Here is a 23,759-nt window from a genome sequence, read left to right as displayed (position 1 = left end):
TTCTAAAATTAAAGACGCAAGGGGTGGCGTACTTGCTGGTTTGCCAGTGTATATGTATTTAAGATGTGATATTTACAGCTGTTACAGCTTATCCCAATAAAAAACAAATAAATAACTAAAATTAGACAAATATTTTTATTCTGTCTCCCTCTGTAACAACAGATATCATTTACATGGGCAGTACTAGAGACATGTACACTTTCTATAAAACTGTTTCTCCTTTCTTGAATCATGCTGTGGCTTTCCCCCTTTATTTTTCTAAAAATAATACTTTGCATCCGAATAATTTAGAAACATGTATTTTTTCGATAAGGAAGCTCAAAGTCTGCTGTTGATGTGGAATAAAAACATTTCTATTGCCTAAACCTTCAAAGACTGGGTCATAATTTTAAATGTCTTCCTAAATATGAAAGGGAAAGCAATATATGCAACTAAAACATCATTTAAGTTGATTTGCTTGCACAGTTATTAATCAGGTAAAGTGTATTTCTCTGTTATTTTTATTGTAACTTGTTAGAATGTAAACCTCAAACAAAAGCAATCATTTACTTTCAGCTTAAATAGGTTGAATGGCCTCCATTTGATGATTGCAGACTTCCTGGTTTGGTGGTTAATAGACAATGTTTAAAAATTCATTCAACCTTTATTTAACCTGGAAGTCCTTTGAGACAACTTTCACTTTTTCAAGGGAGACCAAGCCAAGAAGGCACTCTACAGCAGAGAACAAAGCTTTAAACTGACTGTAAGAGGCCATATTACTGAGCTTTAAGGTGTCCTAGAAAGTATTCCACGACCGTGGTGCGAAATAAAGAAACACAGTTCCTCAGTAAAATATTCTGGCATTTTAAACAGTTGTAGTTTGGATGAGCACACATTTGTTTACCCAAAATGGTTTTGTAGACTATAATGAACCAGTTATGTTTTCTCTTCAGGGTCAAAGAGTGCCAAGAGACCAGATTATAAAGAGTCCTGTGTGTTAGGTAAGGAATTAGAGATAAAACATAGGGAGCAAAAGCGAGCACAGATGATGATGCATGTATAAAAATGCTGCGACCAGGGAGGCATCCAGGATGCCTCTTCAGGTGCTCAATACACATTCTATAAGAGAGCTTATTGTCTAGCTGGATGGCCAGGTATTCATAAATTAGATTTTTTCAGTATTATGTCTAGATAAAATAACAACAGACAATGTAAAAATGAGAGTGAGCCATAGAAAACACCATGAATTTGGTTTTTATTTGCACTGAGAACCAGATTGAGGTTACATAGAGAAAAACTGATCAAATGTAAACTTTACATTACATATAATTTATTTACAATATTGAAATATTTTTTCATGTTTACCATTTTAATATTTTAGTATAGATGAATATTTTGTCTTCCTTTTCTGTATTCTGCACCTTGTGTGTGTTTTTACGTGCGTTGTTTCCTCCTGTCCTGAAGGGGGCGCAGTTCGCTCCAGCGCCTCCGCGTTGTTCCTCAATCAGTGACGTGGATTTTCATTTAGAGGCAGTCTGTGCTGCTATTGACAACGTTTCGGGGCTTTTTCACCAAGTCTTTCCACGTTTTCTTTTGTCTGTTCATTTTCATTTTCTCCTCATCGATTGTCAAAGTTGAACGTATTTTTGCTACAGCTTTCGTTACAGGTGAGTAATCGTGAAAGCCGTTAAAGTTGTATAGTTTCCTGGTGCTTGCTTATCTAAAGTGTCTGCAGTTAAGTATTGAAATCTGTTTAAAATCACCTCGTCAGCGTTTAGTTAACAGTCATTATTCATTTAGTTTTCTTACAGTTCACGACAGACTTCAGAATGAGTAAAAACAGCAAAGTGTTGAACCTGAAGGATAAAATCAGTGGGAATGAAGTGGACCTAAGCCTGAGTAACCTCACAGAGGTGCCAGTCAGAGAGCTCGTAAGTTACTTCACTGTCCTAGGTGTTCGGTTTCGTCACTACAAATATCAAATATTCACATTACACGCATGTATTAAGTTTAAACTCATGGCAGTGTTGCTGTGTTATTAGATCATTTGATCTGTGCATTGTTCTGGATTAAAATTGTCAATAAATGAAATGTTGTGCTTTATACTTGTCTGATTTTTACTATAATCTACCCAACAGGGTTTATTTCCTAAAGCAACTGTTGTGGACTTGTCATGTAACAACATTATTACCCTTTCTGTGAGTATCAAACTCAAAAACCCTGAACATATACATCACATTATAAATCAATACCCCTGCTTCATGATTCATGAATAAAAAATAAATCAGTCATTATTATTATTATTATTACTATTATTATTTTACTTAAGGCTCCTTTAAAGCTGTCATCCACCTATAAAGTTGGACCTGCTTGCCTGATCTTTACTGTTTCTTTCATGCAGCCAGAGTTTTGCAGTCTGACCCATTTAGTGAGGCTAGATCTGAGTAAAAACCAGCTGACTTGTCTACCAGATGACCTGGGGAACCTGGTCAACCTTCAACATCTGGACCTGTACAACAACAAGCTGACAGGGCTGCCTGTCAGCTTCTCTCAGCTCAAGGTGAGTGATCATGTTACTTTTATACACACCTGTTCTTTTACCATAAACCCTGCATGTCTGTAATATCAGAAGTGGTGTCATTAAATGAGCCTGTGTGTCTGTGCTCAGAGCCTAAAGTGGTTGGATCTGAAGGATAACCCGTTAGAGCCCGGCCTGGCCAAAGCTGCAGGAGACTGTCTGGATGAGAAGCAGTGCAAACAGTGTGCCTTGAAGGTGACAGAGACACCGTGATCAGCTGCTTCACATTAAAGCAGAAATATCCTAAACTAAAAGTTGTGTTTTTCAGGTTCTGCAGCACATGAGAGCGATTCAGGATGAGGTTGATCGTGCACGAGAGAAGCGCCTTTTGAGGGAAAAAGGTAAGTTTCTGGAAATGTTTTTACAGAAAGTAACTTCAAGAACTTTATTCACAATTTGTGACCATAACTCAGTGAAAAAGAAAGAAATGTTAGTTAAGAAAAAGATGATGTGCAGCCAGTTCTTTTTAGCAAGCGTTAAGTAAGCGTTTATCATTTGAGAAAAAATTTTAGTAAAGCATTTTCTATACACAATTTGCTGGTTAATACAGAGTTTTTCAGTCTTGTGATTGGGCATCATTCTGAGAATCACACAAGATATTTTGTGATCAATAACCTGTTGAGACTTGATATGACTGTGAATTTGCAGGCAAGTGTAGAGAGCACCTCAGATCTCATTAGCAATTTTTTACAAGAAATTTTCTGTATTTACAGTAGCTCTGTAGCACCTATCCACAAATTTAAAAAAAAAAGGACTTTCTGCTTAATAAAGCTCTACACAGGCCCCAAAGTGGATTCCAGGCTGTATGTTGCACACTGCGTGTTTGGGTTCACGAAACTGTTCATAGAGTTTAAAGCATCTATAAGTCTTTCAAGAGAGCTGTCTGTTTGTAAAGACATCGTATTCATACTTTTTTAGCCATCAAGATCCCATCAGTGCTAGAGAATCCTCAGAAATGAGGTTTTCCAGTGTGCAACTTTCAGCCTGATGTTAACGTTCAATAAGTGCGATCTATAGTCAAGGCCAAACGATTTCAGTGGAAAATTAATTCTCATAAAAGATTTAATCCCCAAAAAAACCCAAAATCATTTTAATGTAATTATTGTTCTGTGGGATCCATCATCCGTTTAAATTAGAGAATATTGACACAGGCATCTTTTATCCTCATAGTTGTTGTTGATGTGGATTATTGATGTGGATGAAGACAAACACCAACCCCTGAAATGGTTATAAAAAAAAAAAAAAAAAAAAACATTGAAAAACTTAGGGCCTTGTGAGACTTAAAAGGAAATAGTGTTTAATATGTTTTCAGCCTGGATCTTGACCACTGTCACTTTTCTCCTCACCTCACTATTTTTTATTACAATGAAAGCATCTATAATTAATATATATTGAGTTTTACCTGTGTGGAATCACAAACATGAGACAGAATGCAAAATCAGATAATCTATTATTCCTGTATGATAAAACTAAGCTAAAGTGTAAAATAACATCCATATAAAGGTGCAATTATAATTCATCAGCATTGAAATTCTGAATTTTCTCAAAGCATCAGTTTTGCTGCTAATGTGTAGAAAAGGGAGTGTGATTTATCTTATCAAAGATTACCCTATAGAGCTTCAGTAATGATGATCAGCATACTTTTTATGAGCAAATGTGATTTTGATCTAACCACATCTCTGATTTAAACATGTTTTTCTGTCCTTCAATAAGAGCTGGAGAAGAAGAGGGAGGCGAGGCAGCGGGAGCGGGAGGCCAGAGAGAGAGAGGCTCGTAAACGGGAGAAGGCAGAAGAGAAGGAGAAGAGGAGGAAGGAGTACGTCGCTCAAATGGCAGCCGTGGCTGCGCAGGAGCAACAGAAGAAGAAGAATGAGGAGAGGAAGAAAAAAAATGGACAGGCAGCAGGTGAGATTAAAGGATAGTTCTGCTTTTCTTCCTGGATGTAATATTTTCCATTTGACATAATGTCAAACCTTTCTCGTCTCAGCAGATAAAAAGGTGGTTGTGGAACCGGCACCTAAACCTCGGCGCTCTCTCATTGGCCTGATGTTTAAGCTCCTCCTCCTGTTGATGCTGGGATTGGCTGGAGTTGCCGCCGCCTGCCGGCTGACCGACCTGCAGAAGGAGGCCGTCTGCGTGCCAATCAACACTGCCGTCGACAGCAGCTTGTCCTGGGCCAAAGTGCAAGAGGGCGTGATCAGACAGCTGGTGCAGAATCTGTCATCTGCAGCTAAGGAGCTTCTTGAATCAACACAAACATCTAAGAACTAAACACATATGCGTCTGTCAGAGCCCAGAGGTGAAGGTTTTCCACTCTAACCTGTGGATACTGGGATTCGTTTTTTTTCTTTTGTTTGTTTTTACATGCAGGAAACATCGAAATGGGCACCCCTGCTTCCCCTCACCCTGTTTTGTGGTGCTGGGAGGTGCAGTGTCTGTACAGATAGACGTGTCGGGGAAGAAATGTGTTAAAATCATTTTAAATTCCTATGGAATTGTTGTCACTCTTGTACCCTCTTTGTACAACAGCTTGTTTTGTTTTTTAAAGTAATCACTTGAAATGTCTCCCTGTCAGCTGCATTTTGACCGGCTGTTGTGCAGGTGCGTTCCCTGGAGCGCAGGCTGCATTTGAGAGATGTCCCGTGACATGTCGCTGGAGTTTCCATAATCGTATGTGTCAAACCACACAGCTCTGGAAAGTGAAGCCGATAAACAGGCACACATTTTGCCAAAGATGCAGAAGGTGATTTATAAGCGGTGAACCAGAGAGCAAAATGTCCATCTCACTAAAATATATAAGTTTCATATGATCAAGTTTAAAAGGATACTTGCCAAAGCTTTTTGTCAACACTGCAAATGAGTTATTTTTATTATTACTCAGTTCAAATGATCAGTTTCCTTGAATAATCCTTAATCTCACAGTTTAAAAAATGACCACTGCAACTTGCCAGAGTTAAATGTGATTCAGGTTAAGACTCAAAAACGCTCAATTAGTTGATTCATGACAACCTTGACAGTTTTTCACTGTTTTTGAATAAAAAAAAAACTTAATGAACTCATGTAAAACTTTTATAAATGATGAATTGAAACTGAATATATTTGAATAAACCTTGACATTTCATGATGGTCTTTAAAATCCTAGATTTTTTTTTATTGCATTATTATTATTATTATTATTATTATTATTATTATTATCATTATTGGTTGGATGCATTTTCCAGCTTCCCTGTTCTCACCTGGTTTTATTTATTTTTGGACAGTGTGAGGAAATAGAGACTTGAGTTCAGTCATAACTGTAAATCTGTATTTAACTCACATTAACAATAATCAGTCCTTTAAACTTTGACCGAGCTAAATCCTGTTTCGATAAGTTTTAAGAGTGTTTGATTTCCATCTTGTGGCGACTGCATGGAAACATGTTAATGGAAGAATGAAACAAATAAAACATACCAGCAAAACTTTCTAAAATCATGTTTCGTCTTTAAACTAGACATCATGCGTAGAAAAAGCGGTGCCACATTTTCATGAGTATCTGACTCCCTTTTTTAACCCAATGTCTCAATCTTCTTGTGATTACAAAAAAGTCGATGATATTGGACTCACGATCTGAAATGCCTTCTTCTGGCAACTTATTTCTTTCTCTTGGTTCTTGCACAGCTTTGTCCATGCTCAAACATTGTTTGCATCATTAAATTGTTGTGCACTGCAAAACATACTGTTGTGTTTTTGCTGGTTAAGTTTGGGGATTGTTTTTATTGTAACAATTTACTTCAATGAAACACCCAAGATGAAACGTTTAGGATTTTACAGGATTTGAACAAAGAAAAAATTTAATGAACATGAAAAAAAAACAAACCATATTGTTTTTTTCTTTAATCTGATGTTAAATTATAAAAAAGGGACATTATTCAACTATAGATAAATTGGATGCTCATTTATTTCAGCATTTTAGCATTACTTTTATCTTTCAGACAACTGAAAAGAAAATGTCAAATATTTATTCATTATCTATTTTTATTTATTAGACATTTGCACATCATAGTGTGTAGAATAAGGTTTATATTTGAATCATAACATTGGAAATAAATCTGTCTCTGGGGCAGTATGTTGTCCTCAGGCATCAAACCTTAATTTTGCTCATGACATGTCCAGATCCCTTCACATTTTTCATCATTAGATTTAATGGACGTCGCTACCTTTGATCAGAGGGGTGGAGAAATACAGTTAGAAACCAAATTCACATAACATGCAGTGCTGGTAATAAGTGAGATTTTCCTGTCAAATGTGGCACCATTTAGGAAATAAACATGTTTTCCAACAGCTTAAGATTTACTTCCAATAAACAAGGAAACAATCAACCCAAGATGAGTTTTGTTAGTTTTGTGCTAAGTTTAGGTACAGAAACAACACTACCAGCATTGGGACGTCTGTATGACGTCGATCTAAGGTATCAGGATGCACTGCTGACGTCAAATGCTATGAGTGATATTAACCTCTGTTATACGTTCAAGGTTTCCTTACTGTTTCCTGAAGTTTTATGAAGAATAGTTATAAATGTCAGATGAAACACAAGATGCAAGCACACACACAAACATAAATATGTTGTTGAGGTTGTTGAATTGAATATCATCATGAATATTTTTTTCTTGATTTCATTTTGATATTTTAATTCCAAGTTTTTATTCAGTTGCTTGTTTTACTCTAAATCTACAACATGAGGATGCACATGTAGCACACTAATGTCCTAAAACTCCCTAAAAGTGATGTGAGTTATACACAGTAGTTTCCAATACACAAGAAACCACCAGTATCATTTTAAAGCTGTTTTTTCTCAAATAAACAAAAAGTTTATTTCCTAGATTCTGAGTCGATCAAATAAAAACTAAGTGATAATTCTTATTATCTTATTCTCTGATGGAGGGATTTACATCCACATGAGTGAATTATCCCATCAGATGACACATCAGATTAATTTGTGTGATGAATCAGAGCTATTTCCTGATTAGCATCACTGCTACGAACACAACCGAGAATGAACTCATGGATGGTTGAAACATGAGACCATAAACTGTCTATTATGGCAGCAAAATCAGTTTTGATAAGCCAGCTGCCAAAGTCAGCATTACTCTGATTAAATTTCCATTTAATGTCATGACTGTAGATTTTTTATAGAAATTTTGTAGTTTGAGAAGCATGCAAAGGGGATATTTTTCAATCCTACGCCCTCTCTAAGGTGGCATACAGCCCTCCTAATAAACGAGAACAACTGAAAGTGAAATATGAAGTACAAAAAGTCCTGATGGAGCACAAAGATAACGGACATCTCTGATTCTGACTGGCTTTGCTCTGTTGTGCGATAGTTGTCAGACAAAAATGAACACATCCAATACACATGGATGTTTGAGAGCCTGCCATATGACAGCCATTAGAGCAATAAACCCTCAGCATCTGGTGTGTAACCTTTACCTCCAGCCTTGCCAGCAAGAAGATTAGAAGAAATGCTGCAGAGTAAAGAGGCAATTAGGAGAAATATGAGCCAAATATGTTTGTTTTATTGTACAAGAGATGTGTTGCAATCTGATTATTGTCTGTGCCTGAGAGGATAGAAACACTCTTTCTGACATGATTTATTATTAAATCCCAGTTGGGGCACCAAAACGTTCAAACCTGAAAGAAGATGCTTGCTGTTCTTGAGTGCTCTTTATCTTCGCTCCTATCCTGCTTCAGACATAACCGTTCAGACTTTAATACCATAAGGTTTTAACAGGAGGTTATGATATTAAATCAAATGTAAACATATAAATTTAACTTTTGCCAATATTTTTGTCTGGTTTTGCACTAGTGGTTTAAATTTAAAACACAGGGTTGTTATAGAGACAAGCCAGGACAAGGCTTTAATCTACTCTGTATTAAACTGAAAATGTGTTTTTGTTCAAATATTACAGACTTTCATTGACTACAAACTAGATTTAAAACAAGCCTTGTTTAACTCTTCAGTCAGTTTGTGCAGTTCTAACAATACTGAAATTCAGCATTTGGTTTGATCATTTTTACTCTGAAACCCTCTTAGATGAGCTTTCTTGACATTTAAGTAGTCTCCAGAAATACTCCTCCAGGCTTCTTTGCTGCGTTTTGTTCTGGTCTCTGTCAAGATGATCATACATGGATTAAAGGAAGGATTCATGGCTCCATGTGACCTGCTGCCGCTGATTTTCATTCCTGTTGTTGTGTCATTTGCCATACCTCAACCCTGACTCAAGGGTCATGCTTCACAAGCTCCATGTTCCAGCTTTCAGCTCATTGTCCTGCATTTTCTCTCATCTAAGTGCAGACCGATCTGATCATGACTTGAAGTCTTTAGGAGGCGAGAGTTCAGCTGAGCTCGACATATCACTGCGAAACCAGCTTCTTTCTGTTGCTGCAGGTTTGTCTGTAGTCTCTTTCTTTCATGTGGGCTGCATCATCCTGCAGCTTCGTCTGAATGGACTCATCCACCCTCAACTCAAGGGTCACTTCTTTAAACACTTTGCACACCGACACCTGCAATACACACATTTGTAGAACTTATATTTCTCTGCCTAACCATGTCAGATGAGGTAACATGTGGTTCTTACCTCCTGGAAGTGTAGCTTCTTGAACATGGCGATGCTGATCTGGTTGTCCAGCCCGATTTTTGCTTGAAACTTTCTGATCCCAAGTTTGGTGACTCCTGGTTAAAGACAAATTTTATGAATTAGTGCATATAGTAGCTTTGTTTTTTTCCACTTCAAACTACATAAAGCATCTGTGTGGAGAATCTGATGGTGGTTACAGTTCATAATAAATTATTCAAAAGAATTAACGTGATGTCAGAGTGAGGTCATTTTTCTTATTTGACAGTGGTGCAGTAAGAGTGGTTATAATAATAATAATAATAATGGATTAGATTTATATAGCGCTTTTCAAGGCACCCAAAGCGCTTTACATTGTGTGAATCCATTATTCATCCACTCCAGACTCATACCTGGTGATGGTAAGCTACGTGTGTAGCCACAGCTGCCCTGGGGCAAGCTGACGGAAACGTGGCTGCCATTCTGCGCCTACGGCCTCTCCGACCATCACCGAACATTCATCCACACATTCATACACCAGCGATGCCAACACTGGAGGCAAGGAGGGTTAAGTGTCTTGCCCAAGGACACAACGACAGATGACTGCGGGAGCGGGAATCGAACCGCCGACCTTCCGATCATTGGACGACCTGCTCTACCGCCTGAGCCACTGCCGCCCCAAGAAGAAGAGCCAATATTTCTATACAAGTACATTTGGTTGGCAATTTCAGCCTTGAGCTGAGGGAGATTTTTAAATCCGACAACTCTGATTGGCTGCTCACCATAGCACATCATCATGCACGTCACTTCCTTCCCGATGCCCTTCCCTCTGTACCTCGGCTCTGTTAAAAACAAGACACCTTCACTGTGAGGGGGAATGAAGAATAAACCACTGAATTTCTGCAAGAGAACAATCTTCAAATTAAAAACCAACAAAAAAACAATCAAGATGAGGATAGAAATGTTGTGTGTCACCTGCCACCATGATCTCCAGCTCTGCCAGGGATAGGTCTGAGGGGTCAGTTAGGAAGATGTTGACATCTCCCACCATGCACTGCTCCTCCTCCACACTGGGGTCAGCCCACTGCTGCTTGTCCAAGATGATGAATGTGCATTCTGGAAAGGTAACATTCACAATTTAAAGGTTGTGCATGACTTCAGGATCAGTCATTTACAACTACTCTATGAGTGATGGACCAAATGTAACTGATTATTCTTCATTCATTAAAGGCTGAAGGTTGCAACCTGGAAAAATGATGAATGATGTGTGTCATTAAATGTCAGCTGATTTGTCATTTATGTTTTTGTTTGTACAAAGGACAAACGGATGACCCCATACTGTCATTATCTTCCCTCCACCTCGTCTGCATGTCGTACTCCTGCTCCAGGGTCAACGGCTCTGAAGCAGTCAGCTGCTGCAGCTCTGCAGACTTCATCCACTCATGATACCTAAAAGAAAAAGATGAACTCACAAGTTTAATTTAAAACTATGTCCAGATGACAAAGAACAAAGTTGTTGTGACTGATTTACAGCTTTTAATGCACTCTGTAAATATTGTTTACTAACTAAATTTTATTCATGAAAAATTTATATTTTTGGCTTTCAGTCAAAACGGTGGGCTGCACGGTGGTGTGGTGGTTAGTACCACAACCTCACAACAAGAAGGTTGCTGGTTTGAGCCTCAGCTGGTGGAGGTTCGAACAGTGGCCTTTTTGTGTGGAGTTTGCATGTTCTCTCTGGGTACTTCGGCTTCCTCCCACCATCCAAAGACATGCATGTTAGGTTGGTCACTCTAAATTCTCCCTAGGAGTCTGTGTGAGCTGTCCAGGGTGTACCCTGCTTCTCAACTGCTAAATGCTGGGTTAGGCTCCAGCTTCCCCGCGACCCTTAATGGACAAAGCAGTACAGACAATGGATGGGTGGATGGAGTCAGAACAGTATTTCAGAAAAATACTAATTCAGATGCACATTTCTTATTTTCTATCAATTGTGCATAAATGCAAGACAACTTTTCTACTTTGTTTCCTGTGTCGTCTAGTTATCCTTTAAACATTTTGATCATTTAAAAGTTTAGTCTGTTGTTTGAGCTGAGAACAGTTTTGATATTACTTTGGGAATATTTAAAAACAAAATGATAAATATGTTATCTATTGAAAATCTACATTTGAATCAATAATAAAAATAATCATTTGCTGTAACCTGATATTTATTGTAATAGTTGGGCTCCGCCTTCATCAACCGCAACAACAAAATACTTCTTTCATAGTAAAGTCTGAATAATGTTATATACTGGAATAAAAGTGACCAGTTTAAACTATCCTTTCATACTTCTTTATGCAAGTTAAACGTGTTATTTGGAAAACCTTAACCTGTGTTTTTTTAAGTTATGGATTTCTATTTATTTATTTATTTATGCATTAGTAAAAAAAAATAATAATTCTAGCGCAAATTAAGTAGTTGTGTGAGAAGCACAAACACGCCATGATGACAGACATCAGCAGCAGAGGGATGAACGGAAGAAATGAGCAGAGATGGCAGCACGGTTATTCACAGAGTTACCTGGGCACGTGCTCTGCATTATAAGGAACCAGCACGACTTTGTGTCCCTCTAGTAAAGTATTGTCATTAATCTTCATGGTAGCGAACCAGGCACGGTCTTACAGACTTAAGTCGTCCATAGCTCACACAGAACTTCCTCATTCACTCGACGGTGAAAACTACGGCTGCGCTCAGCGTGATAAAGGCGAGAGGCGCCACCTGCTGGACAACATTAGGAAGTGAGGAAGTAAATTGCAGTTTTCTTTTTTTAATAATTTCTGCAATTGTCTTTATTTTTGCACTTTAATTATAAAGCAATCCTTTTAAAAGGAGACCAAAAACGCAACACTCAACACAAAAATGACAAAGGGATTAAACTGGTATGGTTGGAAATACTTGAATTAAAATAAAACTAAAACTACCTTTAAACAAACAAGGGAGAGAGAGAGAATCATCTGAAAGTTATTTGTAATTTTAATTCTTTAAAAATAGCAAAACTGATGTATTTCCAGAAAAATAAATTATTTTTTTAGCTTAGATAAAACAGAATCTATTACAGTGTGACATTCATGTGAAATTCATGCACAAAATTTCTTTTTTTTTTAAAGAAGGTAAAACAAAACAATAAGCCATAGGGAAAATAGAGCAACTTTTGATGATTCCCAAACCAAAAAATGTGTTGTTCGATCAACTTTATCTAAACTAAATCCCAATAAAAAGATCAGATGGAACATGTAATCAAGCAGCTGAAAACTGCTTTCAGATGACCGCTGTCATTGTTTGCAAGTAATTGTCTTTGTTCATTTTCCTTTAATAAAATTGATCATTTTACTCATTCCAGACTCTTGGTAATTCATTTTTCTACAACAAACATTTGTAATTTATAACAACATCTGAAAACGTTATGTTTAAAGCTGACAAGTCCAAAAGTTAGAAAGAACTGCTGCTAAGGCTTTAGAATAATGCTGTGCCCTATTTGGATCCTTTTCTCTAACTGAAAATGCAGGTTTCCTTTCTGACCAATCAGCATTTAATAGTTCCTATAATTCCTAAAGGGATCTCAGCTTTTGCATTTTTATTTTTGTGTACAAATATAAAAAATCCATTGATGTTAAGATGGTAACTTTCTAAGTAAATCATTATCATCCTGTATTTTTAGAGCATCATGTTTGTGTTCACAAGATGCTTTTAAAACCAATATTTGATCTTTTGTAGCTCCAATTTTCTTTTTTTTTTTTTTTTTTTCCTTTTTTTTGTGAAGGAAATATCTGGCTCTTGGATTATTCAATCCTCCACTAATTTTGTCTGTCACTGAGAGCAATGCTGGAAATTAACCAGATCTCTTAGGCTGCATGTGGTGCACCTAAACACTGTGAGTCCCTTTGCGCCCTCATTTGGTTGGTATGCATAATAGTAAATTGTCTTAACTTTTACAAATAATAGAAATATTTGGCATTTTCATTTTAGACTCTGACTGTCGACACCATGTGAGTCCAGCTCAGGAGTTAAGTTGATCGGCCCAGTCCGTGCCACAGTTTGACTGGCTCCTGTGCTTTGTTAATCATGTCCATCCAGTGCTGCAGCTGAAGACCTCTGGCATACATAAAGGGACCCACCACCAGCACTCCTAGCTGGGATGGAGGTTCTAGAAGCAAAGCAAAGACAAAACCAAGACGAGGACAGCAGATTTCTGTTAATGTTGGGTCTTTTAAAGTTACTTAATTTAATATAAACAGCACAAAAAATATGTCCTGGAAACTGTTCAATACTATAATCACTATAATTAATGCCAATAAAATAAACAAGAAAACAAACAAACAAGAAAAAAAAATATCCTTAAAAATAATTACAAAGCAAATGCATCTTTCTCCTCTAAGTATTTAGAAAATTAACAGTCAGTCAAACATTTTTGTGCAGTTAATGAAGAGATTTCAGGGTGTTCAGGTAAGTTGATCACCTGAGCGGCTGTCATTTGGTTGCTGCAGCTCAAACCTCAGACAGGCCTCATCTAAGTGCTGCGGTCGAAGTTTAAATGTCATCCTGTAGTTGAAGAGGGGGTCCTTTTCACCTTTCACCACACAGCTACGCTTCGTCTTCACCACCTGAGTGTGTATCTGTAAGCTCACCTGCACACACATTCCTCGGAGACACAAATGCTCCGTTATAACTATATTGAACTTTGCTGTTAGTCAGATTTCTCATATTTAAATTTCTTCCTTCACAGTTAAGCAATGTGTTGCTTGACGTGTCCTCAAGCTTTCACCTGAAACTACTCATACCTGCATCTGTGAGCAGCTGGAGACCACGAGCTCTCAAAACCACCACTGACAGGCGCTGCAGAGACGAACTGTAGCTGAGGGATATCTGCATATCTCCCAGCTCTGAACACTGAGAGATCAGACAGAACTATCAAGAGCCTGTGTGACCACTTTTTGACACAACATGTGCACATGTCTGTACCTGTGTATCTTCCTCTGGCTCCAGATCTCTCCAGAGCACCCTGCCTGCCTGACCAAGCTCTCCCTCCAGGGAAAACAGCACCCTGCCCACAGCATGCCGTTTACCATCTTGCTCCACACTCAGCACACACATGCTCAGGGTGCTCTCATGAACATACACTCCAGACGTCTGTGCAGAATAAATACACATGAAAACAAAAAAACATTAGAGTACACACAAATTTGTGATGCACGAGGCTGATAAAACTACAAATGTTTGTGTCTTCACCTGGAAAACGAAGCAGTCGTTAAACTCCGGGTCGGGCCCTGTTCCTCTGGCCTTCGCCTGGCGGGGCCTCCTGTCGTCAGGAAGAAGCCTGAGCTCCACCAGAGTGACATTGCCATGAAAGCGAGGAAGGAGGTTGCTTAGGCGGAACAAAGAGACCATGAGCTGCTCACTGCTGTGTCGATACTCCACAGAGAAGCACAGACGTGTGGCCATGCCAGGAGGGGGGGCCACCACCTCGTTCAGAGGAGCTGCAGTATAGAGACCTGCCAGCACCGACCCCACCGGGTACCAACCTGAAGAAAGCAGATAATTTTGCAGAGATGAACAATATGAAAATGTTTTTGTATATTTTATTGTGTGATTTGCCCGGAGAGTGACAGCTTCTTGATCAGCTGGTCCCTCCCCTACCACCACTTTGCTAAAACTGAAATCTCTTAACCAAACCTTGTTGGATGGTGAAGGCATTTAAAAAAAAAAAAAAAAAAAAACTCATGTTCCCACATGGATGAAACCAAATGAGAGACAGCCAATGCTAGACTGGATCAGCCTGAGAGGGACTTTGATAACAGATGATGCCAAGTTGTACCAATTTTCACCTGAACTAAAAAAAAAATAAATAAATATATATATAATTTTGTTCTGCTTCACTTTATTAGAGTTGGCTTTTGCAGAAAGCATTTTTTTTTGTGCTATGTGCCATCTTCATTTATTCTCCACCAGTATCAAATATACTCATGTTTATGCATCTTAACAAATCTCACTATTGTTTCCTTTACTGTGACTTCTAAAGTATTCAAATACTTATTTCACTTATTCAAGCACTTATTTTATTATGGGCATCCAATTTTTAAGCAGAGGCATGAAAAACAGGTACAGGGCTCAAAGGGTTAATCATTCCTGTTGTTAAAAGCTTTCCAGACAGTTTCAGATTTTTCTTTAAGAGCATTTTTGAAGGAGATAAATGGAAGAAATAACAGTTGTATCTTGCAGATGGAATAGAACTCACTGAGCTGCTGGTCTGGTTGTAGACAGTTAATCTCTTTTTAAATTAATGTAGTAGAACATTTGGGTTTTACATTATAAATTAAAAGTGACAGCAGCCATCTCAGCGCTATAACAAAAGCAAGAATGACCTACTTCTCACTGAGAGTGACCCACGATGAGCCAGAATGTCCCGCTGGACGTCTGTCTTCATCTCCTCTTCTTCTTCTTCTTTCTCTTCTGTGTTATCGTTTCTGAGATTTCCATTGTTTTGTGTGATGAAGCGAGGAGGCAAAGTGAAAGGGATTTCATTGGGCCTTCCGCACACAGAAAAGAAATTACTTTAAAAAAAACTTTTTTACATGCTTTCTGTGATTTCATGTTTCAAATATTGTAGTTGGGACTTAAACTTAGCACTACATTCTCCACACGCCCCAAATAATGCTGCAATCTGAAGCTGAGAAACAACCTGCACTCTTTTTACATTTCAGTTGATCAAAATGTGCTGATGATCATCCTAGAAAGTTTAAAAGCTTAGGATCTATAAATTTGACACATTAAGGAAGTCGTTCAGTGTAACAGTTCACAGAAAAGTCATCTTTGTACATCTTTAAGGCAAATATCTATTGTATTACTTACGAGGCCCAGGAGCCCTGAGACACCAGGATCACTGGAGCAGAACATGCTGGTACTGACGGCACTGTGGAGAACAGTTCCTGGTACTGACTCTGCCCATTTTTCTTCCTCCTCCGTAAGCATAATAACACAAGACTCAACAGCACCAGCAACACCAGACCCAGTGAAAGACCAACACTCAACAGCAGCACCTGGTCTAAACAGGCAATCACATTAAACAACTGTTAATGATAGAGGTACATTGCAGGATGTAGCTTTAACCTTCTTTTCTCCTCACCAGCCATGACTTGGTAACTTTCAGCTCCAGGACCTGATATCTTTTCTTCTATTTGACTTAAAGAGACCGATTGTTCACAGCAGAAGCTACAGTTTAGGACTGGTCATTGACACAAAATTCTCCTGTCTTTAACTCCAGTGAGCAGTGTGAGACAGCTGGCTAGTTCTCACCTTGTTATGCTGTTATCTGCAGGGCTGGATTCAGAGGGGCTCCTGTAGCCAATGAAATTACATGTCAGTGTTATTATTTACATCCAGAAATGATGACTTAAAATTTGTTGTTGATAAACTCATTGGCAGTCATGTAATGGTAGAGTCAAATATAAGTGATAATCATTTATTTTATTTTATAGAGTTTGTGTTAATCACATCACACATAGATTAAAAAGATTAAAAGCAATTTCATAATTGTATGTGCTGTATGTAAAGTGTTTTAAATGTATATCCATACACTGTGTGTTACATGTTATATAGTTCTACAGACATTTAGCAGACGCTTTTATCCAAAGTTGACTTAAATCTTATTTCCACAGACTAAAGACCAAACCTGAAGATGAACTGGTTGTAAGAAAAGTTACTTTACAGTAATCTGCCTCATAGTCTGAGCTCTGAGGCAAATACAACGCAACAGGAGGGCATACACATTCCAGAGGGGGTCAGAGTCAGGGAAGGGGGATTAGTCCACTGGGCACAGTAACAGATTTTTCTGAAAGCCTCACATGTTAATCTGGCCATGATCTATTATGGGGGGCGGGGAGAGATTATGTAGCCCCAAACCTAACACCAACTGGCCAACAGGTTCCTTCATTAATTTCCAAGAAAAATGTTGAATTCCATGAAACGTGATGGAGGGATGGGAAAAAGCATCACACGTGAAATTTTACTGGAGATTAGGTTCCCTTTGGTTAAACTTGTGAAACCCAACATTACTCTTGGCTGAAGATGAATGCTGAAAGTGGTCATGTTTTTTTATGCTATAGAAACAAATAGAAGGCTTCTGATTGCTCTTTGTTTTTTCATCTATGCACCTACCCATCTATTTTCTGAAAATGGATGGCTAGGTTTAATCCCGTTCTGACTCATGGGGGAGTTGAAGTCTAAATACTTCTACTTTTGACATATCAGCCTCTAATCTTAGCATGCTAGCATGCTAAAATAACAGTGAAGATAAGTACCACAATCACTGTGAGGTAGCTTACCAACATTAGCATTTAGTGCAGCACAGTCTTATCAAGGCGTAAATTAGGCTTTTAATCTATATTAATCCACTACAATATACATGTAATGTGTCACCCAAACAGGAACAAAAATGTACAATGACAGTCTTGACGGATGACCTGATCTTAAATCCAAATCAAAACACTCATAAGCTACTCGCCCACCTACTGCTCACTTACACAGACAAGTATCTAACACACTTAGACTGGATTGGACAGTAGCTAATAAGATGGCTGTTAATCCTCAGGGCTAAAGATATAGAGTAATGGCCTTCTCTCCATCACACGCGCACATGAACATGCCGAACAATACACCCTAATATAGAAAAATCAGGCGTTACACTGATGTGTATGTCACTTCAGGTCATGCTGAGGCAGAGAAGATCATGACTAAGCAACATCACAGCAGAGAAAAACACACTGGGAAGCTGTTTGTGTGACTGGAAACAACAAAGGAGATCCTATTAAGAAGGCAGGACGAAGAGTGGAAAGAATGAGAGGAGGAAGGAGAGGCAATATTTAAAGCTTCCTGGCCGTAACAGGGCAGAGGGAAAAAACTGGACATAAGGTGTAAATTTAAAGGTAAGAGGTTAATTTTCATTGTTACCTGACTTTTAGGTAACCCAACTGAATCCTCGTTCTCCCAGAACGGACAGATTATAAGGCAAATTGTGCAGCTCAATAAAGTTTGAGCGACTGTTAGGTGAATTTGGGACAGAGATCATTTACAGTTTTGCATTTAGCTTTAACAATAATGATACAAGCTGACAACAAACTGTGTTTATTATTACATACTGTCCCTTTTTTGTTTTGTATTGCTTTAATGCATCAGAAAGCAGATGGTATTTACTTTTAATGAATGAGCCTGTCTTTGAAAAACATAAAAGATGGAATAAGGAATCAGTAAGAACATGGGCATTGACTGAAAAGAAAAAACTACGACTCGTATCTTTTTTTGACTTAATGGCTCCTGAAATCAGTCAACTGATGGCCAAATACAACTTGAAATCCGTTTCGATTAATCTTCCGTTTGTCTCAATAATCAAATAATCTGGATTGTGTAATCTCATTTGGCTAATCTGGGAGTGCCTGTGGTTGTGTTGGTGTTTGTGTGTGTTTGTAATGACTGCTTGTTTCAGTCTGCCCAGTTATTACGTGAACATGCTCTTTCCAAAATATGGAAATATTATTTTAAAGTGGCTACTACATTGTTTTGTGATATGTCACTTTTGACAATAAATCTTTTGAGAATTATCAGCTGGATCTTATTTCAAATTATTTTAAAGAGCTTTAAAAATGGCAGATAAATAGATGGCAGCAAGATGGATTGCATGGCAAAGTATTTCACCACCAAAGTGAATGACATTTTCTCTAGGAGTCAGAAGAGATCAAAAATACAGCAAACAAAGGAAAATTTCATCTGTTTTGCTGAGAGCATGTTCCTAATTCCTCTGCTTAAAGATAAATCTGTTATATCTGGAATACAGCTGTGAACTCGTGTTAATTCTGGTCCAAACTTTCAAATGTTAACAAAAATGCATATCAGTGCAAAATATTGTGAAAAAAGGCTTTGGAATATAACTCTTTCTCTTTATGGCCACTAATGAGCTCCCGTCATTGAAAATGGAATGATTAAATATTGAATAATTCATCTTTTCTTGCAGGTTAGAGCTGTTGCCATGGCAAGGGCTGGTCGCCCTGCATCTGAGAGCTACCAGCCAGTCTGTTGCTCAGTCAGACAGTCCCTCTCTACTTCCAGTGAAGCTGGAATTGTGGGGGATGAAGATGAGGAGACACCCATTTTTTCTCTCTCTAAGAGCTCCATGGATGTTGTCATGGCGACAGGCCCGCCACACAAGCGGGATCCAACTTGGACTACAATGGACCTGAAGCGTAGTTCCAGCACCAACACGCACTCTGACCAGAAATCATTAACTCTCCAGCAGCTGCACCATCACAAGTGGCGACACAACAGCCACCAATTATCATTCACGACTCAAAACAAGGAGGTGTTCAGCCCTCCTCCGCTCAGCGAACGCTGGATTTCCAACATGCATCGTTGGAGCGGGTGTAGCAGCAGTCACAGCCGCAGCAGCACTCCAGACACGGTTGTATGGAAAGGAGGCTCCTCAAGTCCCTGTAGTGTCAACCAAGACATCCCATACTCTTCCACACCAGACTCTTCAATGTCCAAACTATCCTCCTCACCGACAACACCTTCCCCACTAATTTCCCCCTTCGGGACACCCACTTTACCACCAGTGAATTTTCTATCTTCCTCTTGCTCTCCACTTATGCTGAGCACATATCAGCTATCCGATTCCTCACCTCATCCTCGGCTTACCAGCACAGAAGATGAAGGCTCCCAAGAGAAATTTTCATTTCAGTTCCCTTCCCCTGTCCTGTCACCTGTTTTCTTAGCAGATGCAGGAGAGGGTTCAGATCCTGGATGCCTTGCTGATGATGTAATAAAGGGAATACCCAGCCCTGACAGCGCCCACTTATTTGAGGGAGAAGAAGAGAAAAGCCCATTGCAAAGAGTCAGCTACCAGAAATTAAATTCTCCCGCAGCAGGACAAGAATCCACAAAAGGACCTTCCAGCTGTTATCTTGGGCTCCCATTGCAGGCGGAGCAAAGTTATTTGGCAAGCCGAAGCTGGAGATTGCCACTTGTTTCTTCTTTGAGTGACTCACAACTGGATGACAGTCGTAAATGCAAACTTAACACTTTTGAGGGAACTGCAAATGCCCTAAAGGTGGATCTGCTCAGGGAGGAGGCTACTATGACTTCACAGCTGAAAATGGTGGATGTAGCTGTGCAGACAGTCTCTCCTTTGGGCTCTTGCAGTGACCTCGGGAGAAAGATGTCCACCTCCAACACAGGGTCCCACTCTGTTTTGGGTTCACCACCTGGATCCAGGCTGAACCTGAAGTCCCCTGTGGGATCTCACTCCAATTTAGTGTCACCATCTTCCAGCATGTTTCCTGCAAGCAGCAGTGAAGAGGAGGAGAACCAAGGAGATGATTCAGAGTTGCAAATTACCCCCACTTCTTCACATTTGGAGAGGAGGAGGTCATGTCTAAAGATCCAGTTGGAGAATCGTAACACACGAGGTAGGAGGAGCAGCATGAAGCAGGTTCAGTGGGATGAGGATGGGTTGACTTGGGAAATTCATGGAGCCTCAATGGACCCAGACGAGCTGAACACAGCCATCCAGAAACATCTGAAACTCAAGAACAACCCCAAACCTGAGAAAAGCTCCATCAAGAAGAAGAAAGCACCAAAGCCTCCAGTCATATCCAACTTGGTAACAACTATGGCACTGGACATAACTCCACCTGCAATGAGCATTAAGTGTATGGTTGAGGGTGAAAGTCAGGACAGACTGGGGACAGAGAAGCAGCAGGGAGTAGGAGGCAAACAGGATGAAGCAGCGGAGACTGCTTGTAGACAAAGCAAACTAGAACGAGATAACTTAAAAGACGTAAAGTTGTCTGGAGAGGAGGGCATCAGCAACCCTAAGTCCCAAACACACACTAAGAAGAAGACTGTAATCAGGTCATTGAGGAGGCCTGGGTGGTGTGGAGGCTCCAGAAAAAAGGATGACTGATATTAGAAACATATAACAGCTATTTTCTGTTGGTGTATCTTCTGCTGTTAGATACAACATTGGAAATGATTGACTGAAACTAACCAACCCTAACCACCAATCACAGAACTGCAGCTATTGTGCTCCAGTTTAGCAAGAAAATGCACTTTAGTGTCAGGTTGGTGTAGTTCTGGTAAGACTGAAAGCCATCAGAGGAATATTTAAAAAACTACCAGGAGGTAATACATTTGTAAATGAATGATAGAATATAAATAAATAACATTTTTCTGTTACTGGATATTCTTTATTTATTTCTATACCCACTTATTCCAATGCAGGGTGGGTCGCATGGGGGCTGATGACATTGGAGGCCACCCTGGAATGTTTAGCAGTCCATCACAGGGCTTCACAATAAAGCATATTAAATTGAAATACAGACTTTTCTAAAGATAAAGGTTTTGTTTTAATTTACTTTAAGACTACCGGTCCAACTTTCAAGAAGTTCAGTGGAGAGATGGAGTATAAGATAAAGACAGAACCCACTGGATTATGCAATCTGCACACAGATGCATCACTAGCAGTGCAACAATTTTTAAAATCAGGTAACATCTGGTAACAAAGTTGTCCTTTGCTTATTAAAAATGTAGTGCTTCAGCCTTACTGAAGATGATTTTCAAAATAAGATGTGGATTATATAACAGCTTTTTGATTTTTAAAAACCTAAATTAATAAAAGTGTCTCTTCTCACTTCTCTATTTTGTGTAACTTCAGATGCTTGTTATGCTAACTTATGCTATTCATGTCATGTCTTTTTCTATGACCTTGAAGTCCTCCTTCACCAACTGGAGGATCTTACAATCTCTTGAATGCAACCCCTAGGCAAGGTGCTAGGAGGAGGCTCTTATAGAAGCTTAGAGCGAGGAGACATAGTTGTATCCTTCTTTGTATTTCTCACTCTGTGCTAAGTCGCAAAGACAGCCATAATCCTCTCTTTCTCTCATCTCTCCTCTGACCTCCTGCCTCCACCTGTTCACAGTGGACCTCATCAAAACTTTGTTGCCATTCTTAATTTTTTAAAATTGTCCCACCAAGTCAAGGTCACCAGAAACTGCACATACGACTAATCATAATCACAATCACTGCATATTTAAAGTTAGAAATATTGTATCATCATGAGTTACATGTAAGCTGTCACCTAGTCTGTTACAATATGAACTGTGTTAACAGATATAAACAATTCAAAACTAAGACACTGACTGAACAGTCCCCTGTACTCCAACACTTATACACCCTACAATAAACAATAGGCATAGCCTTAAAAAATGTTTTCCAGTTCATATAGCTGCATTGAATATTTTTTACAACACCTCCCAGTGTGAGAATTTTTGCTGACGATGGCTGTAATGTTGATACATTTGCAATTACATTTGCAGGTGGATGATAGATGCAAATACTTATAAAAATCTGAAGTTATAAAACTACCTAAGTTCATGTTTTCAAGGTCAAAGTGTTTCTGTTTGATCTGTCTGGCAATATACTTTAGCGTTGCAGCTGTAATGCCCCAAGTACTGGGAAAGTATTTAGTCTTCACAGTATTTCAGCTAATCATGTGAATGACTTGCCTTGCTGATGTGGCATGGTGGCAGGCTTGATAAGGTCAGTTGAGCTGATCAATCAGAGAAGAGCTGACTTGTTGGGAAGATCTTATTTTTTAATAAGGTTTTGCACATGCTCCATGCCTTCATCTCTGTTTTGGTGTTTCCATAAGCAGCATTAGGAGCCCACGTATAGGTCTGGCATGTAATGTATTCAGTCGTTTTGTGTGAACACACACATTTCTTGAAATTAATCTGCCTTGATATATTTTTTTTATTTAAATTGGTTTTGTCTTTTGTGGATGTAGCCGCACATGATCCCATTTGAGTTTGTGGTTTAAGACTGAGCCACACTCATTCAACTTTTTCACTGCAGAAAAACATACACACAAGTTTGAGTTGTAGGTAAACTTAGTGAACCAGGGTGATGAGGTTTGACCATTCAAGCACTGCCATTCAGATGAGCGGGCACATTCTCTTTCATTCACCACAGGAAAAAAAGCTCAGCTCACTAGTGGCTTCTACTGTGTTGTTGTTTTGATATTTTTACAGATGTTTGTTTGTTGTGTTACAGTATTTTCCCTTTTTGTTGGTCTTATAGGATTAATAACAAGCTGGAAGTGGAAGGACAACAGGATTTCATTTACAAAAAATGAGAAAATAAACACTTTAAGAACTTTAAATTGGGACCAACAGCTCTACTACATATCAACAACATGCAACAATAAGGCATAATAGTGCTGCTGTTATTTGAATACACTTTTAGATGTATTCGTGAGCTCCCTATGATTAAATGTTTTATTGATGTTAGGTTAAATGTTATACAACACGCACATCTGCATCTGGTCCAACGGCAGCGGTCATTGTCATCTTGCAGGTATTTTTAAGGGTGTTTTAGAGTTGGTGTTTTGTTTTATTGTTTGGTTTTTTTGTGGAAAAATCTCAATTAATACAGAGACTGCACTGAAAGATCACAGAACACTGTGTCTTTATGTTGCATTTGCCAGTTTTACATTGAGAAAAACTACTTTCTGTAACAAGCTATACGTTT

The 23,759-nt window shown here is 38.8% G+C and overlaps 3 protein-coding genes across 5 annotated transcripts; 1 reads left to right on the top strand and 2 right to left on the bottom strand.

Moving 5' to 3' along the window:
• The first annotated feature begins 1,493 nt into the window (after window positions 1–1,493).
• lrrc59 (leucine rich repeat containing 59) lies at window positions 1,494–5,678 on the top strand. Of its 3 annotated transcripts, none has more exons than XM_041974709.1 (8): window positions 1,494–1,646; window positions 1,780–1,910; window positions 2,118–2,177; window positions 2,381–2,539; window positions 2,648–2,752; window positions 2,826–2,898; window positions 4,271–4,462; window positions 4,548–5,678. In XM_041974709.1, exons 2-8 carry the CDS (start codon window positions 1,809–1,811, stop codon window positions 4,826–4,828), a joined length of 972 nt encoding a protein of 323 aa, XP_041830643.1. In that variant the 5' UTR covers window positions 1,494–1,646; window positions 1,780–1,808; the 3' UTR covers window positions 4,829–5,678. The 3 variants fall into 3 exon arrangements, with proteins under 3 accessions (XP_041830643.1, XP_041830641.1, XP_041830642.1); XM_041974707.1 differs by having other exon boundaries at window positions 4,545–5,678; XM_041974708.1 differs by having other exon boundaries at window positions 1,497–1,646; window positions 1,791–1,910; window positions 4,545–5,678.
• Window positions 5,679–8,087: 2,409 nt separating this feature from the next.
• Window positions 8,088–11,842, bottom strand: nat9 (N-acetyltransferase 9 (GCN5-related, putative)). The gene is made up of 6 exons (XM_041974908.1): window positions 11,708–11,842; window positions 10,487–10,596; window positions 10,123–10,263; window positions 9,930–9,989; window positions 9,172–9,266; window positions 8,088–9,097 (listed from the first exon to the last, which is right to left on the bottom strand). Exons 1-6 carry the CDS (start codon window positions 11,782–11,784, stop codon window positions 8,948–8,950), a joined length of 633 nt encoding a protein of 210 aa, XP_041830842.1. The 5' UTR covers window positions 11,785–11,842; the 3' UTR covers window positions 8,088–8,947.
• A 350-nt stretch (window positions 11,843–12,192) lies between these two features.
• Window positions 12,193–16,776, bottom strand: syt15 (synaptotagmin XV). The gene is made up of 8 exons (XM_041974617.1): window positions 16,308–16,776; window positions 16,034–16,226; window positions 15,551–15,711; window positions 14,414–14,706; window positions 14,147–14,314; window positions 13,966–14,074; window positions 13,644–13,826; window positions 12,193–13,331 (listed from the first exon to the last, which is right to left on the bottom strand). The coding sequence occupies exons 1-8, from the start codon at window positions 16,312–16,314 to the stop codon at window positions 13,192–13,194; spliced, it is 1,254 nt and encodes a 417-aa protein (XP_041830551.1). The 5' UTR covers window positions 16,315–16,776; the 3' UTR covers window positions 12,193–13,191.
• Window positions 16,777–23,759: the final 6,983 nt, after the last annotated feature.

This window comes from Melanotaenia boesemani, chromosome 21, assembly GCF_017639745.1.
Source record: "Melanotaenia boesemani isolate fMelBoe1 chromosome 21, fMelBoe1.pri, whole genome shotgun sequence".
NCBI lineage: Eukaryota > Metazoa > Chordata > Actinopteri > Atheriniformes > Melanotaeniidae > Melanotaenia > Melanotaenia boesemani.
This window is presented reverse-complemented; position numbering and strand designations above follow the sequence as displayed.

Excerpts from the sequence above, each read along its gene's own strand:
- lrrc59 (XM_041974707.1), top strand. The coding sequence starts at position 1,809 with ATGAGTAAAAACAGCAAAGTGTTGAACCTGAAGGATAAAATCAGTGGG. Across the intron at positions 2,178-2,380 it reads ACAACATTATTACCCTTTCT|CCAGAGTTTTGCAGTCTGAC; the intron begins GTGAGTATCAAA and ends TCTTTCATGCAG. Across the intron at positions 2,753-2,825 it reads GCAAACAGTGTGCCTTGAAG|GTTCTGCAGCACATGAGAGC; the intron begins GTGACAGAGACA and ends TGTGTTTTTCAG.
- nat9 (XM_041974908.1), bottom strand. The coding sequence starts at position 11,784 with ATGAAGATTAATGACAATACTTTACTAGAGGGACACAAAGTCGTGCTG. Across the intron at positions 10,597-11,707 it reads AATGCAGAGCACGTGCCCAG|GTATCATGAGTGGATGAAGT; the intron begins GTAACTCTGTGA and ends TTTTTCTTTTAG. Across the intron at positions 9,098-9,171 it reads AGAAGCTACACTTCCAGGAG|GTGTCGGTGTGCAAAGTGTT; the intron begins GTAAGAACCACA and ends TGTGTATTGCAG.
- syt15 (XM_041974617.1), bottom strand. Across the intron at positions 15,712-16,033 it reads TCTCAGGGCTCCTGGGCCTC|GCCCAATGAAATCCCTTTCA; the intron begins GTAAGTAATACA and ends TGTGTGCGGAAG. Across the intron at positions 14,315-14,413 it reads ACGACTGCTTCGTTTTCCAG|ACGTCTGGAGTGTATGTTCA; the intron begins GTGAAGACACAA and ends TATTCTGCACAG.